General features: G+C 34.6%; 1 protein-coding gene across 1 annotated transcript; it reads left to right on the top strand.

Moving 5' to 3' along the window:
• Window positions 1-1,184: 1,184 nt before the first annotated feature.
• LOC128227461 (heat shock 70 kDa protein 12B-like) lies at window positions 1,185-16,613 on the top strand. Its single transcript, XM_052938031.1, has 12 exons — window positions 1,185-1,287; window positions 1,972-2,107; window positions 3,445-3,593; window positions 4,208-4,287; window positions 5,929-6,071; window positions 7,763-7,897; window positions 8,384-8,592; window positions 8,884-9,172; window positions 11,346-11,483; window positions 13,365-13,436; window positions 16,009-16,143; window positions 16,483-16,613. The coding sequence occupies exons 1-12, from the start codon at window positions 1,279-1,281 to the stop codon at window positions 16,611-16,613; spliced, it is 1,626 nt and encodes a 541-aa protein (XP_052793991.1). The 5' UTR covers window positions 1,185-1,278.
• Window positions 16,614-17,469: the final 856 nt, after the last annotated feature.

Genomic DNA, 17,469 nt, shown 5'->3' with positions numbered 1-17,469 from the left:
TTTCCAATTGCACTGAACATCCTGTCGTATCTGAAAGTACATATTGTCAACTCAATGCCACAATTTAATCAAACCATTTAGAATTGCAATTTACTGCTGGGATGGTAAAACGATGTTTTATTATTTATCAATATCAGTTTAAGGTTGGTACTGAATTTGTCGACAATTAAAACTTGTATCATAATCGAAGACAAAAACCAATTAACGGTCAAGGAGACTATTTTTGTATATGCCTTACAGAAAACAAATTGCGTAGGTGAAGAAAAATAACTCAAAAGTCTGATCATCATCTTTCATTTAATAATACTAAAGAGAAAAAGAATGTGGTTCTAAAATTAAACAAAAATGATGTACATGAGCGGATCCAGGATTCGAAGTCAGTGGGGGCGTAGCTTAAGGGTATAACCCTTTATACTTGAGCCACTCCTTCAGAATCGAACTTATTTGGTTAAAAGTGTTGGCAGTGGGGTTAGTGGGTAACCCCCAAGAAAATGTTAACAATTTCTTATCCGAAACCCGAATTTGGGTGTATTTTATTACTTTTTACTCCTATATTGAAATATACATTTAATTTGGACGATTTGGTTGGGGGTGCGCCGGGTGTGCCAACCCCCGGAACCAAAAGTGATGTAAACAAACCAATAAAAGATAAACACATGATAATTCAATGGTTAGCCTTCATAAATAGATAACAGAAAGTCGCTTGTGTAGTATCAGCTATAAGATGAGAGGCCACGAAGATAATATTTCAGCAGCTGTGTGTTTCATTTTATGCGTTACAACGTACCGCCCCGGTATTTAAAGCATAAAGTGCAAGTTTGGACGCATACCTTTAAACTCAGACAGACCTTTTTCAAGAAATCGTCAACAGGTACTTTCAACCAATTCGGTAGGTATTTCAAAACTACTTCCAGTTAAGATAAGTGGAACTTGAAATAACCGGACTGATGGAGTTTAAATAAAGGATCGCTTAAGGTAAATTTAGCAGTTTACATATAACAATTTAGATTTATGTTTAAAAAAATGGTAATATAAAATAAGAGCTTGTGAAAGAAAATGGGCCGTATTGCATTGCAAGCAAATTGTATATCGAAAGAGGAAGTATGAAAAAATACGCGTCGTGTATCTGCATGTTATCATCAAATCGTGAAGGACTGAGGGATTTAACCAAAATAGGAAGTAAAGTAAAATATCATTGTTTTCAAACATCATATCCATTTTAATTTCCGTATTGTATTTGGTTCCAGTCGACGACAATAACGAAAGAGGGATTCCGATATGTCTCTTGTAAGTACACATTCGAATCACTCTAATGAAATATGCTTTATACCGAATAACATATTTATATCTGTACATGTTTATTGCATTACATTTTTTAGAAGTTCCTATACTTATTTATACAAGTTTTAAGTGGTGAGACGGTGAGAGTGGTCGTGTAGTTAGGGGGCCGCCTCTAAGGTTCTCATGGCCTAAAATTGGACAACAGTACTGGATTCTACCCAGGGAAAGTACTCGAGTGTTTCTGTAAACTGTCGCTACAATCGATATAAATGAAATTAGTAAAGAAAAGTTCTTAATACATGAATTTTAGCAAATTTATTTAATGATTCATGTGCTGCACTCTATTACTTTTAGTGTGGTATATTTCAAAGAGCTTGTTGCCAAAATTGGTAATATTATTGTGTTACGAATGCACTAGAATGCAACATTTCAGACAAAAATTATATGTGCCGTAAAACCCGACCTCAAGTGACATAGGATACCAATATTTTTAATGCCGATGTGGTAAGGGTACGTCTTAAGGTACGCCGCGGTCTCCATCCCCTCTTCTCTAGTGTGAAATGCTGGAACCACCTCAGCTTATTGCCAAATAGACTCGATATTATTTATTTGTTAGGCCATTTTTATACTATATTAGAGATTGTTTTGTACGATTCGATGCAGATTTCTCAATTCTTCTTTTTGAAACAGTCGAAACCATTGCTGGTTGCAGCCATAGATTTCGGTACGATGTACTCGAGTTGGGCGTTCTCCTTTCGTCATGAATACGAAAGTGATCCAACACAGATATCAGCAAAACAGTGGCTGAAACATGAATCGACGAAGGGTTTGTAATGATAATTATATAAAAAAATCTAATTGCTTGCGTTTTAAGATTGCATTTACTGCTAGACGGCGTTTTTTTATGAATTTACTTAAGAATTGAACATAATTTTACTGCGTTTCATTGATTCCGACACTTCATACATCAATGAAACGCAGAAAACTAATGTTCAATACTTATAATAACAACCATAAAAATAAAAGATCATTTTCATTTTGCTATTATCCAAGAACCGCAATTCATCACTCGATAATTCCACGTAGTTTGTAGCCTTCCCACGTGTATGGATACATCATCGTCTTGGAGACACGAGGAGCTAAATTTAGTAACGATGTGACCAGTAATGGCTGCCGACTCCTCATTTTATCCCATTTCGAAGCGGATTTACAACACCTTTCGTGTAAGATATTTACATAAAGGCGACTTTTTTAAACTCTGAAATGTATCTTCCATTATTCCTTACCTAAGACAATAGTTTTACCATTAAATCTACTGCCCTGTTGTTTATATTCCTGAATTGTCGGCATGTCATTACTTTCGTTAAGCTGTTGGCTTAGATCTTACTTTTCATTTTCACCTTCATTTTTATTTGTAACTTCAGGCAAATCATCAAATGAAATGTTCATCAGTTCTTCAATTTCTGGAAAACTCTCAGTAGCAGCAGCAGTTTCCTCACTCAATTCCGGCACAAACAACTCAAAACTACCAAAAATATCTTTAAGCAAGTCGAAATCTAACAGATCATCCGCCATGTTTACTCTGTGCTGTAGACGAACTTTCAGCTTCCAGTGATCCGCAATCAATTTTTTGTCATTTATAATAAAAAATAAAACAAAAGCAATATTTCTTAAAGGTTTATTGTTCAGTTGTTGCTTTTTTATCCCCAGATTTTTTTAAGAAGGAAAATGCACATGTAAGCAACTTCCTACTATGACGTGACGCCATAGGTTGTAAATAGAAAGTAGCCCGGTTATGAAGATTAACAAGCTGATTTGCATACACGAATGCTCATTGGGAAATGAATGAATATCACATGGGTTGTGTTATCCAATAAGATTTAAGAATTTACTCGCACCTGCTCAAAGTAGTTATTATAGGCAGTTTCTTTTCAATTATTTGAGTCTTTTAAGATATATATATATACATGACTTTGAGCCGCTGCACTTAATTTGAAATATATAAAAAGAAATGAAAGGAGATAAACATATGACGCAGTACAGACTTGGTTCAATATTATTATTTTCATCAATTTCTCCATAACATAGAGTGAACATAATCTAACTTAATCGTACTGTATTTTGTTTTAATTATCAAACACACATATACATTCTTTTGGTAAGGACCAACAACGGTTTTGATAAAACCCGATGGAAGAACCCTGGAGGCATTTGTCTTTGAGGCGGAGACAAGATACGCAGAACTGATAGACGAAGAGGCGCATGAATCGTACTACTTCTTCAAAAGGTTTAAAATGAAGTTATGGAACCAGGCAAGTACATGCCAAAGGTTAGAGGGAAAATTCAATTTATGGAATTCATCTGCTTTCACATCATGTTGTTTGTATTTTCTAACCCATTTTACTGTGCTGTTAATAATAAATATATTCATATTTTTAGTCTGTGTGCCGTTCCAATATTTATACATAAAGTTTATTCATGACTTACTTTATAGAAATCGCCATACGTAAATAACTTGATCATGTTGATTACAATCAATATTAGGCAAAACTTAATGGGTAATTTGATATCAGGCATTTGACGTTTTACCATTCAATGATTGTGTCATATCGTAATGTATTAATTTGAAGTTTGTCCACTTGTTTTGAGTACAATAAATTTAAAACTTGAAATGATTTTTTTATAAATTTGTAAAATATATCGATGAAACAAACACTGACATAGAATGCTAGTATTTCGCATCAACATGTCGGCAACATGGCTGATTGAAATAGCTGTATCCAAAAACAATCAAAGTTTCAACACGAATCGAAAGCGTTTGAAAAATTCTGATTTAACAAAATGTATCACTTAAAATATTTCCAAGCGACTCGTTAAAACAAACTACCTATCTATGTTAATTTGATGTACTCTCATTTTGTTTCAGAAAATCGAACGGGATATGGTCATTCAAGACGAAAATAGTCGTTATCTATCTGCAAAAACTGTGTTTGCACCATCGATCAAGTAAGCCAAATAGTTGCACAGACATATTAAATGTGGGTGCCTCTATATCAAATAACACTGTAACCTGAATATATGCATTAAAAATTCACTACTTAATGGTTAATATACTGGGTCTTATCTGTAAAGTCAGCTAGATTCATTAAAATAAAAATAGTATGTTTTCTCCTCTGCTACTTTTAGCATGTTTTTTTTTTTTTTTTCTTCAGAAAGTTTTAGATTTTTCTATTTATTAAATGTATAGAAAACATAGAATTAAAATGATTCTTATAGAGTCTTAGAGAAAGTTATTGATGATGTTTTCGCATTTATTTTGTATGTAAGGAAAATATTTTCTAACTTTAACCTTTGGAAAAATAAACGTTCATTAAAATGTTAACAAGTCTTTATAAAAGTTTTACCGGTGCTAGAACATGTAAACAATTATATTGCATTAAATTAATGTATCATGTAAGCATTACGTTTTAATTTTTTGGGGGGAATTATATTGAGCGATGTTTAAATGTACAGGGGTTATTATGAAAGGATGCTTTTCTGGTGGCTGCAAGGATCATGGTTCTTATTCTTTAAAATTGTAAAACAACTAATATATAAATGTTGTTGTTGTTTTAAGTTTCTCGCTAGTTTCTCTTTCTCTATTGTGTACGGTCGTCGTAACTATATAAAACATATTATTAGTTTTTTTACTACACATATCTGCCCTTCATTGAATGACTGCACTTTCAATTGATCTTAAGATTTCGGGGTGTTGATAGAACAGATCAATAGCAGTGATATATAAGATAAATATGTCAAAAATAAACGGTTGATATCTGTCAAGAATATACGGTTTATATTTGTCCAGAATATGCGGTTTATATATGTCAAGGGTTTATGGTTTATATCTGTTCGTATATGTAGAACACGTACGATGTATATCTAACAAAACATATGGTGTATATCTGTCAAGAACATTAGACGAGTCGTAATAAATCTTTATATTTAAAGTAGAATTGTTTAATGCAGGTTAACATTTTTGAATATGTTAATAACTAGAACAAAACAATACTACTTTTAATGAATTGAAGATGGCTCAAGGACGACCTTTGGCGAATTTCAAACGACAAAATTTCTGGCACAATACGAGAGAATGAGATACACTGGGTGTTGACTGTGCCAGCAATCTGGGACAATGCTGCCAAACAGTTTATGAGAGAAGCCGCTAAACAGGTATTCAAAAGCCATAAACGATAAATAGACAAATGATAAAGAGCTTTTAACACAATTTGAGTATTTTTAGAACTTTTAATCGATTATCAAAAACACTCAATACAATGTGGTATGCAGGGGACATGAGAGGAGATATGTATTTATAAGCATTTCGTTAAGAAAGGAAAAAAATCCAAATAATTTGTAAATATAGATCGAAAATACACTGTATTCTTTCATTGATCAATTTTGAAAACATCTGATTTATCGTCGTCCTTTATCTTTTCGATAGGGCAATGCGGTATATTGTACGAATATATTGAATGATAAACATTTTTATCTAATATTATTATCAACGTTGAGCAACGCATTAATTTTGAATATAAGTACAATGCGTGCAGAATTGTATTATGTTTAGTGCTTTAGCACATTCACTAATATGCGTTTTTCCTGAAGGCTGGTATCGAAGAAACAAGTTGCTCTAGAACCAGAGGCAGCGTCATTGTTTTGTCGCCACCTACCGGTTGAACGAAGAGGAAATAAAACGTCGCTCGGCATACCGAAAGCTGGACAGAGATATCTGGTGTTGGATGCGGGAGGTATAACAGGCAGATGCCATAAAAACAGTAGCCCCGGACCTGCACATACTGTTCCAACATGACTCAGTATCGTTTTCGTACAACCAAATGTGTCTTTTGTCTTAGCTTCGCTTTAATCCGTTCTAATATGAATCCTAGAGTAAATATTTCTTTCTTATGCCCCAATTTGTCCTTTCCTTGCTCTCAACTTGGAGAGATTACGAAACGTTACTTAAATATGAACGTTTAGGCGATAACTTGTTTTTAACACCCATGTGTACAGTGTACAAATTTAAAACGTCCTGCCGATACCAAAGGCATGGGAACTTTAAACACCGGTTTGAATAGGCTCGTACAAAGTGAGTTTTTATTTAAGCATAAATACAACGTGTTAAGCAATTGCAATTTCTATCTGTACTGGTAGCTGAATGGAGAGTTAAGCAATATGAGTAATATTATGAAGTATCTTCGAGTATACGTGAGGACATTTTTTATACCTTTTCATGAATTAATATTTGATCAAATAATGAAATGTAACGCACCTTATCATAAGGAGTTAGTCGAACACTGCTCATACGTACCGATTTCAGTATAATTGGATGTTGGCATTTAAAGTCATTTGCAAACCCTCTTTTTTTACGCAAAGGGATGGCTGACATAATTTTTCTTTCTTGGGATTGTGTTGATGCCATTGCAGTTCACCTTGCACAAGCATATTTGTACCAATAGGATGTGCATCAAATAATTCACATGTTTTCTAGGTACAAAATACACGCTGGTATGTTTTTGGATAATGTACGTAGCAATCAGGTAGATCGTACTCGTAACAGCAGGTTCCGTAACCCCTCTATTCAAACGGAGCTTACAAAACTGATCTAAGGAGAACGCGAAAGAGTCTGTTAGCATACTATATGCATTGTTTAAATAAAATTTAAACATTTTTGCTGGAATAAAAGCAGTGGTAATGGTAGATGTACTTGAACATGTTGTAGAAGTTATAGTAATATTTGTGTAATATTTACACTCCTTTTTTTCGTTCCTTATATGCGTGCATGGTATTTCAGTTGTAAACATTAAATATTTTTAAAAGGCGGTTCATGTGTGTATAAATACATTTGTCAATGCTCAGATAATCGCGAAGCCGGAACCTCATTTACCTTGAATTGACAAAATGTTTTCATGCTACGCAAAGCCATATAATCCTTTAGCAGTAGTAATAGTAATAAAAATAAATAACGAGTATAAGATTTTTTTATTAATGTGGTTCAATTTCCTACTTCTGTTCCGTTTGGTGGTGGTTTCGTTTAAAGCATCCGGCCAACAAATAAGTTAGTTTTCGGATAGCTCCATTCACTAATAAGTTAAATTAAAAACTAATTCCTTACATCTTAAATAAACAACTTTATTGATAATTTTGGTTAAAGTTTTTTTTCTTTTGCTCTTAATAACAACAATAAAATCGGACGTGCAATGACCAGTTTTGAAGCCCTTAGAGGTGAAAGTAACGTGTTTGTAAAACGATGTACAGTATAATGTCTACATATACTTGCTGTACATTAAAATCCCATTAGAATGATACCACTTTTTGGGGTCACTAGGCATCCAGAATCCGCGTATTTGTGTCTCGTATACCTTAAGGAGCTACATTCTTAAGTGAAAACATAATGGCATGTTGCAATGTATAGAAATTAGGAAATATTCTATAACTTAAGGTGGGACAATAGATATCACCGTCCATGGAGTGTTGCGTTCGATGGAGGTAAAGGAACTGTACAAGGCGAGCGGCGGTGCGTGGGGTGGAACTAAGGTCGACGAAGCCTTCAAAGGTTTCATCAATGACATTGCAGGTAACATAGATGATGTTTTTAAACAACGCATATGGTATTTTAGAACATACATTTATACTGAACCAGCATAAATCATCGTCAGTGATTCAGAAGAAAGGTTCTATTGAGAACAGTATGGTAATTCATTCAATAACAAAAACTTATTTATTTGTATTTACGTATTTTGGTTTCATATAAACTGAAGAAGACATCCTAAAAGTCTTAATATATTTGGTCATTCTGTCTTGGAGAAAAGTTGATTTTTATTTTGCTTAACATAAATGAAGATTGACTTTATTGTTAATAAAAAAATCGATCCAAGAAATACTTTCCAAGAATAAATTCAACTCTTAACCCAAAAGTTTGTTGCCATTTGAAGTGTGATCAAGTTTGATAAAGCTCAGACCACAATTTTGATAGCATTTCAATAAAAATGAATAGAAATATTCTTAATATCATTGTTTTACAGTTCGTAAATCATACAAAAAATATTATTTTCGTGTGCAGGGTTCGACGCCATGGCCGATTTAAAGCGAAACCACTTGTACGATTTCATTGATTTGTTTCGTCGATTCGAAAACAAGAAGCGGTCCATTTCTCCAGACAAGGACAGCAAGATGATTATACCCCTTCCTCTGTCCCTGTGTACCTTGATAGAGAAACGACAGGGACGAGCCTTGTGTGACCTCATCAAGAACACGTATTACGCCTCTTCGGTAAATCCTTGATACTTGTTCTACTGTTACATGGTGTCTACTTATATATTTTGTCGTAAAATGAATTTGTAAGAATTGTTTGTTCTTTTCAATTATGTATTAATATGCAAGTCATTATCATTCACGATCAGGCAATACATAAATATAACAATGAAAAAGAAAATACAGTTTCCAATACTTACCAATACTTTTTTTAGAAGTCTGATTTTTTGACTCAAATATTAAACAAATTATACTAGACAATTATTAATTAAACATGATTTCTTCAAAAATCTGTTTTACTGTTATAAGGTGTCAATGACAAACGAAAAGGTCAAGATCGACGCTAGCGTTGCCAGACGGTATTTCGAAACATGTGTTTCAAGCACTGTTGGGCACTTGAAGAACATTCTAAGCTTGCCAGTAAACAGGGGTGTAGAAGCTATTTTGATGGTAGGTGGATTTTCCGAATCGCCTATGCTTCAACACGCTGTGAGCAAAGAGTTCGGAGCTCTAAAAAGAATTGTTCCACGGGAAGCAAGCCTGGCAGTACTGAAAGGGGCTGTAATATTTGGGCACAACACAAAAGCTATCAAAGAACGTATTAGCCAACGGACTTACGGTGTTGAAACGACCTCTCCTTTCGATGCAACCAAACACGATGTGACCAAAAAGAAATATTATGAAGGAAAAGCCCGATGCACCGATATTTTTTTGAAGCATATAGAAATTGGACAGAAACTAAAGGTTGGTGAGACCCAATTTAAACGGCGTTATGTTAGTATGGAATCAGACCAAAGCTCAATTGTCTTTCCCATTTTTATTACATATGAGAAGAACCCCATGTATACAACAGATCCAGGGTGTACTTGTGTTGGGAATCTTACCATCCCTCTATCCCGCAGCGGAAAAGACAGAGAGGTAATTGTAAGGTTCATCTTTGGAGGAACAGAAATTGACGTTGAGGCAACAGAAAAATCAACAAGAAAGGTTCATCACTTGAAGATCGATTTCCTGGTTTAAACTGAATTTTGTTGTGTTTGATTGCATTTTGAGCTTTAGGCGGCAGTGAATTATCTGTGTTATGAAGTATAGACTGTGTGTTCCACATACTGTATAGCTGATGTGTTTCGAAAGTGTTTACCTAGTTATTAACATGGCTAAGATTATGTAAACTTAAGACTACCGTTCTCAGTCTCTGTGAAACTGGAAATTATGAAAACAAACTCACAAAGATAATAATTTACTTTGATTTACCTTCACAAAATTGATGAAATGTCTAAATTTAAATGTTAAGGTTATATTTTTTTGTAAAGCTAAAGATCGTATTGTTTACAAGCAACAAAAACTATATTTTGTTCAGTAAAAAGGAAGACATATATGTTTATCTACTGACTACTGTAAAATCAATTGTATTTTTTTCTGAAATAAGAGGATGGGTTATGGTGGTAATTATGTATTAGAAAAAGAACAAAACAATGGAACATGTACACAAAATGTTAAAAGAAGTGATTGTGTGGATTATAGAGAAGTGGTATTCAACCATTGTAAATAGATATCGACACACAAATGATCAGTTTATGGTCAAAACTTATAATCCAGACTTGTATAAAACTTCCAGTGTCTGTGTTGAATGCGATGCTTCGTAGATATATGTATATGTTAATAAAATTAGAAAGAATAAACTCCAATGGTTAAAACAAATCACATCTATATTTACTAAAAATGATATGATTTATATCAGAGAAAGTCATGAATTTCCAAATACTGAATGGCTAAAGATGTAGATTTTGCGATGAAAACTGTATTGGTGATGTATAACACCAGGTTTTTATATTTGTCCACATGGGCTATGGCCTTCTGGATATTTTGTAAATAAATCTTGAATCTTGAATCTTGAATCTTGTATTACACCAGGTTTTAAATGTAACTATTTTGCTGAGTATAGAAAACATATTTATTGAAAGACGATTATATCGTTATACAAATGTATAAAACTTCAGAACTATTTCGGACCAAACCTGATGATAATAATATCAAATTAATTATATCATGTAAATTCCTGAAGCATATTGTTGTTTATTTTAGTTTGAGAAATGTAAAATAATGTGTTCCACCCTTGGTAAATATTTGATTGACTCTTTATTCTGCATAAAAGTAAGCTGACGTTTGTAATTATCTAAATGTTACTCATATAATGAAACATAAAATGTTTACTGATTTATTTTTTATCTTTAATGTATATAGTGTTTGCAATGACTTAATGTGTTTATATGTTCTCATGTTTTTGTCATGTACTTGTGACATGAGTTTAGATGAATAAAAGTGTAGATGTGTCGAACGTTTTACATACTGTCCATAAGTTCTATGTTGAAGGCTGTCAATAAAGTTATTGATTATATATATCCCGACCAATGTTGCCATAGAGCGAACAATAAAAAGGTGTTATTACATTAGTGTACATAAAGGTTAAGACAACACAACTTCAAAGTTAAATTTCCACATACGCTCAATTTAAGAATGGGATAATTCCTCGCAGATTCACATCGAATTAGTTCCCTTAGATACCGATCGCCTTTCCGTTAAACACCACATCAAAGCATCTATATTCCCACCGACTTATTTTTTTCAGCAATTTAGTTTACTTGTTCTCTTTCACTGGATCAAACGCAAGCACTCAGTATGGATATATGTAGTGTGTTGTTAGCCGTTTAGTTTGTTTTCGTTTTATTTATGCGGGAGTTTTTCATTGAATATCGAAAATGCTAATACAGTATCGACAGGGTTTGAAGCAAAGATTGCAGCTTTAGTAGAAAAACTATCAGAAGAAGAGCATGAGATTCAGGAATGGAAACTGAAAATAGAAACACCTGAACAACATATGGTGGAAGTAAAACGGAATAAGGAAGAAGGTAGAACGTTATAGTTGTTTTTCTTTCTTGTATCAATTGTACAACATATCTTACTATCAGTTATGGAAGTGAGATCCTTTTGAAGCGAAGCATGAAACGAAATCTTAGTAATAAACACAGAAGCCTCGGTTTGAAGAAAACAGTTCATTTACGGCAATTAAAGGTGGACATTGCCTCCTGGAATATCTTTTGAAAAGCGGTTATTTATTTTCATGATTCAGTTGATTATGTTTATGGATTTAGGGGAATGCTTTGATAAAGGCGAAAAACTGACACTACCGCAATTGTTTATTCTTACCTTGATTAAGTCGTTTTGCGACAAACGTGCGTTGAACTAATTTTACCGGAATTGAAAGTAATTATATCGTGGTTTTTTTCATTAAACTGTCATGGTCACAAAAAAGTGAACTGTTCCAAAGTGTGCTTATTTTTTTCTGAAAAATATTGCTTTTATTATATTTATACGTTATGAGTTTTACGACCAATGGAATTTGAATTGCGTGTTCGAGCACTGATATTTATGTGTACAACCCGCTTCATGGATAAAAGATTCACAGAGACGATTTCGAAGTGATAGCACTGTTGTTCAAAACCGGAGTCAACAACGATAGCTCACTTTTTTACTTTATTCACGTTTATTCTTATTTCGCTTAGTTCATAATGACGTTTTTTCCAGTTACGCAGCTCAACCTGTTCAGTCATGGATATGTCATGTCTCAGCTTTTGATGGTAATTTTTGGATAAACCACTTATCAAGTACGCACACTTCATCGGTTTTACTAATCGAAACTTTTGATACCAGAATTAATAACAATCGTTGTTGATTAAAAACAAAGACGTTTAATGATGGGACATAACACCTATGTGACGATAATCTTTTCATTCGTCCCATTCAGAGCTCCTCGGCCATTTTTCTCGAAAACAACATTCGGAGCTCCTCGGCCATTTTTCTCGAAAATAACCTCGGATGTATTTGGACGGTTTGCATACTCAGAAATTGGTATGTTTAAGTCCGTTGCAAGAAGATCGCGTAGTTACTTCAACTAATGTACCGGCATACATCCGAGGTTGTTTTCACGAAAAAAGGCTTAGGAGTTCCGAACGCATTCGTCCTATAATCGATTTTTATGATAATTTATTTAGATCAAGCGTATATGATATGTTCAAGGTACAATTGTGCGCACGTGTGTTGCTTGCGTATGTGAGTTAGAGCTTTCGATTTCCATGTCTGCAATATACAACAGAAACTACATTATCTTTGATTTTAAATCAACCGGTAAATAAGATAATGAAACAGAATTTTAATCCCCAGTGCGTTATACTGCTGTATGTTTGTGAAGCAATGAATAAAGGGGATGGGGGAGGGCATATGGAGTGTGTATTAGAATAAATATAATGAAAAGAACATTCCATTAAATCAGATATATGATTGTGGTCTACCGCAAGCTCTCGTCAAGAATATGTCCTCATTTCACTTCAACTGGCCTTAAGTGCTATGTACAAAATCAGTCCTTACTTTGTAAGTTCGTAGCCGGTCCGTAGTTCAGTTATTTTTGTCTTTGTCCTACGAGATCCTTGTCATAATGATTACCGTTTTAAAGGCCGATGCTAGGAGGCATTGGCGATGCTCTATATTTAGTTAATGGCAATGAACAGTATCTATCAAACGAGACTACTTTTTTTTTGAAAGGAGTTAGTGCTTCCACGCGGAGGACCTCCCATCCAGGATTTACTTTGAGTAGTTAATGCTTTATGTTGTTTTTTATTTACCAATAAATTTAAGGGAAGCGCACCGAACAGCTAACGGTAGAGCGAAGGTAATGCTATGGGTTTAAACCAAATTAATCTACCATTCAAATAACTTTTGCTTCGCTTTTTCAGTTCTTAGCCGACGTAAGAGAGGGGTAGTTGATCATAGACTTGGACTTTTTGTTGGCAAGCCGGGCCCCCCAGGTAAAAACTACTGTTTTAGAGGAATCCAACTATCAAATACAATAATCTATAAAACGTTTTTATATAGCTCACTGATTTCAATGTATCCTAAAGTCTATCATTATCATATGTGCATTAAGTTTCGTTAAGTATGATGCACTCGCGGTCTTTCATCATCATATGTGCATTAATATTCGCTAAATATGATGTACTCGCGGTATTCCATCATCATATGTGCATTAAGTTTCGCTAAATATGATGTACTCGCGGTATTCCATCATCATATGTTCATTAAGATTCGCTAAATATGATGTACTCTCGGTCTTTCATCATCATATGTGCATTAAGTTTCGCTAAATATGATGTACTCGCGGTATTCCATCATCATATGTTCATTAAGATTCGCTAAATATGATGTACTCTCGGTCTTTCATCATCATATGTGCATTAGGTTTCGCTTAATATGATCTACTCGTTGTATTTCATCATCATATGTGCATAAAGTTTAGCTAAATATGATGTACTCGTGGTATTTCATCATCATATGTTCATTTCGATTCGCTAAATATGATGTACTCTCGGTCTTTCATCATCATATGTGCATTAAGTTTCGCAATATATATGATGTCCTCGCGGTCTTTCATCATCCTATGTGCATTAAGTTTCGCTAAATATGATGTAATCGCGGGCTTTCATCATCATATGCGCATTAAGTTTCGCTAAATCTGATGTACTTGCGGTATTCCATCATAATATGTGCATTAAGATTCGTTAAATATGATGTTCTCGCGGTCTTCCATCATCATATGTGCATTAAATTTCGTTAAATATGATGTACTCGCGATCTTCCATCATCATATGTGCATTAATTTCGTTAGATATGATGCACTCGCGGTATTTCATCATCACTTGTGCATTAAATTTCGTTAAATATGATGCACTCGCGGTCTTCCATCATCATATGTGCATTAAGTTTCGTTAAATATGATGCACTCGCGGTCTTCCATCATCATATGTGAATCATGTTTCGTTAAATATGATGTTCTCGCGGTCTTCTATCATCATATGCGCATTACATTTCGTTGAATATGATGTACTTCTCGCGGTATTCCATCATCATATGTGCATTAAGTTTCGTTAAATATGATGTTCTTGCGAACTTTCATCATTATATGTGCATTAAATGTCGTTAAATATGATGTACTCGCGATCTTCCATCATCATATGCGCATTAAATTTCATTGAATATGATGTACTCGCGGTCTTTCAACATCCTATGCGCATTAAGTTACGCTAAATATGATGTACTCGTAGTATTTCATCATCATATGTGCATTAAGTTTCGTTAAATATGATGTACTCGCGGTCTTCCATCATCCTATGTGCATTATTTTTCGTTAAATATGATGTTCTCGCTGTCACCCATCATCATATGCGCATAAAATTTCGTTGAATATAATGTACTCGCGATCGTTCATCATTATATGTGCATTAAATTTCGTTAAAAACGATGTACTCGCGATCTTTCATCATCATATGCGCATTAAATTTCATTAAATATGATGTACTCGCGATCTTCCATCATCATATGCGCATTAAATTTCGTTAAATATGATGTATTCGCGGTCTTCCATCATCATATGTGCATTAAATTTCGCTGAATATGTTGTACTCGCGATCTTCAATCATCATATGCGCATTAAATATCGTTAAAAATGATGTACTCGCGGATTTCCATCATCATATGCGCATTAAATTTCGTTAGATATGATGTACTCGCGATCTTCCATCATCATATGCGCATTAAGTTTCGTTGAATATGATGTACTCGCGGACTTCCGTCATCATATGTGCATTAAATTTCGTTGAATATGATGTACTCGCGGTATTCCATCATCCTATGTGCATAAAGTTTCGCTAAATATGATGTACTCGCGGACTTCCATCATCATATGTGCATAAAGTATCGCTAAATAGTATGTTCTCGCGGTCTTCCATCGTAATATGTGCATTATATTTCGTAAAATATGATGCACTCGCGGTCTTCCATCATCATATGTGCATTAAATTTCGTTGAATATGATGTACTCCTCGCGGTATTCCATCATCATATGTGCATTAAGTTTCGTTAAATATGATGTTCTTGCGATCTTTCATCATTATATGTGCATTAAATTTCGTTAAATATGATGTACTCGCGATCTTCCATCATCATATGCGCATTAAGATTCGCTTAATATGATGTACTCGCGGTATTCCATCATCCTATGTGCATTAAGTTTCGCTAAATATGATGTACTCGTGGTATTTCATCATCATATGTGCATTATGTTTCGTTAAATATGATGTACTCGCGGTCTTCCATCATCATATGTGCATAAAGTATCGCTAAATATGATGTACTCGCGAACTGTCATCATCATATATGCATAAAGTATCGCTAATTAGTATGTTCTCGCGGTCTTCCATCGTCATATGTGCATTCAATTTCGTTAAATAGTATGTGCTCGCGGACTTACATCGTTATATGTGCTTTAAATTAAATTTAACCATCCTGCATCATCGATAGCTCTGACTATTTTGTGCTCGTCAGGCATCCCTGGACACCAAGGTCCACCAGGCAGAATCGGATCTATAGGTCAGAAAGGTCACAAAGGCACCAGTGGACGCCCAGGCTTACGCGGCCCACCAGGCCCATACGGGCATCCTGGCTGGCCCGGACCACCAGGTATTGGAGCCGATTTGTTACTTTAAATCTTGAGTAAAGTTTTATGAATGTATGATACCACTACAACTTATAACTGTATATAAATAGTTATATCAACTAAAAAGGTTCAACGAAGTTCTGGATGGCCAATTGTTCCTGTTCTTAACATGTCGTTGCTGTTAAGTGTTTCTCATTTTATTAAGGTAGTTTTGTTTCCTTAGTATTCCTTGTATATGGAACACTCAAAATAATAGCCTTTAAACCAGACACAGGAACGATTATTATAGAAGTTATTCCTTTCCTAATTGTTTTTCTTTTATAATTGTGCAATCTTATTTCGTGTGTATTTATTACTTACAGGTTTTGTCGGCTTCCCGGGCAAGATAGGTGAGAAAGGTTTCCCTTGTTACGACGGAATCCCTGGGATTATCGGTGACGTAGGCTGGGCTGGTGTAAATGGCAAACATGGGTTTAGAGGCCCTCCTGGGTAACTTGGTCATGTGGGTTTTATTGGTATGCCCGGGCCTCCAGGCATCAAGGTGATGTGGGGATGACTGGAGACTGGGGATGCCAGGTATGCTTAATTAAATTATGTTTGTAGTATACATAATTCAGTGTTACATCTAAACCGGATCAAAACCGACTGAAAGCAACCAAAAATGTCAAATGATTCAGGAGTACCTTATACAGATTTAAAATATGTAGCAATTAACATACCCCACTACTTAAGTTTTGCCAGTGGATATAATTAGTTACAATGACTAACTTTCTTATTTTTAGTTCAAATTTTACACTTCTGTGCTATTTAGCAGCTGTTTATGATGACAACATATTTCAGATATATACAATAGCTATAGCTTTTAACTGTACGTATTTGCTTAATCACACATCGGATGAGTGCAAATTGCATAACAATCTTGTAATGGCTTAGTTGGCTATCATAAATGTTATTTTGCGAAACACTGAGCTTGTTCAAATCTTAATCAAATCAAAATATTAAAATAAGTTTATCTCATTTGTATCATACTTATAGCTCGAGATAAATGTTGTATTGTTTACATTTATCTCGTGTCTATTTCTAAGGAATCCAGGGAATCGCCGGCGTTCCAGGTGACGTGGGATTTTATGGAGAAGCTGGTCCAATGGGTGAACCTGGCTTTTAAGGACCAGAAGGGGAAATGGGTCTAAAGGGGCCAAATGGCGAAAGAGGAGAACAAGGAGACATCGGACAATGGGGACCTGTTGGAAGTCCGGGACCCATGTATGACCCATACGCCGCCATGTTTGGTGCTGCATCGGCTGCATTTGATTACGATCCTTTTAAAGTTGTAAACTGCTCAGAGACAT

This window comes from Mya arenaria, chromosome 1 (assembly GCF_026914265.1).
Source record: "Mya arenaria isolate MELC-2E11 chromosome 1, ASM2691426v1".
Classification (NCBI taxonomy): domain Eukaryota; kingdom Metazoa; phylum Mollusca; class Bivalvia; order Myida; family Myidae; genus Mya; species Mya arenaria.
The sequence above is the reverse complement of the archived record's forward strand: the minus strand, read 5'-3'. Positions and strand labels throughout refer to the sequence as shown.

Excerpts from the sequence above, each read along its gene's own strand:
- LOC128227461 (XM_052938031.1), top strand. Across the intron at positions 6,072-7,762 it reads TCTGGTGTTGGATGCGGGAG|GTGGGACAATAGATATCACC; the intron begins GTATAACAGGCA and ends CTATAACTTAAG. Across the intron at positions 8,593-8,883 it reads ACACGTATTACGCCTCTTCG|GTGTCAATGACAAACGAAAA; the intron begins GTAAATCCTTGA and ends TACTGTTATAAG.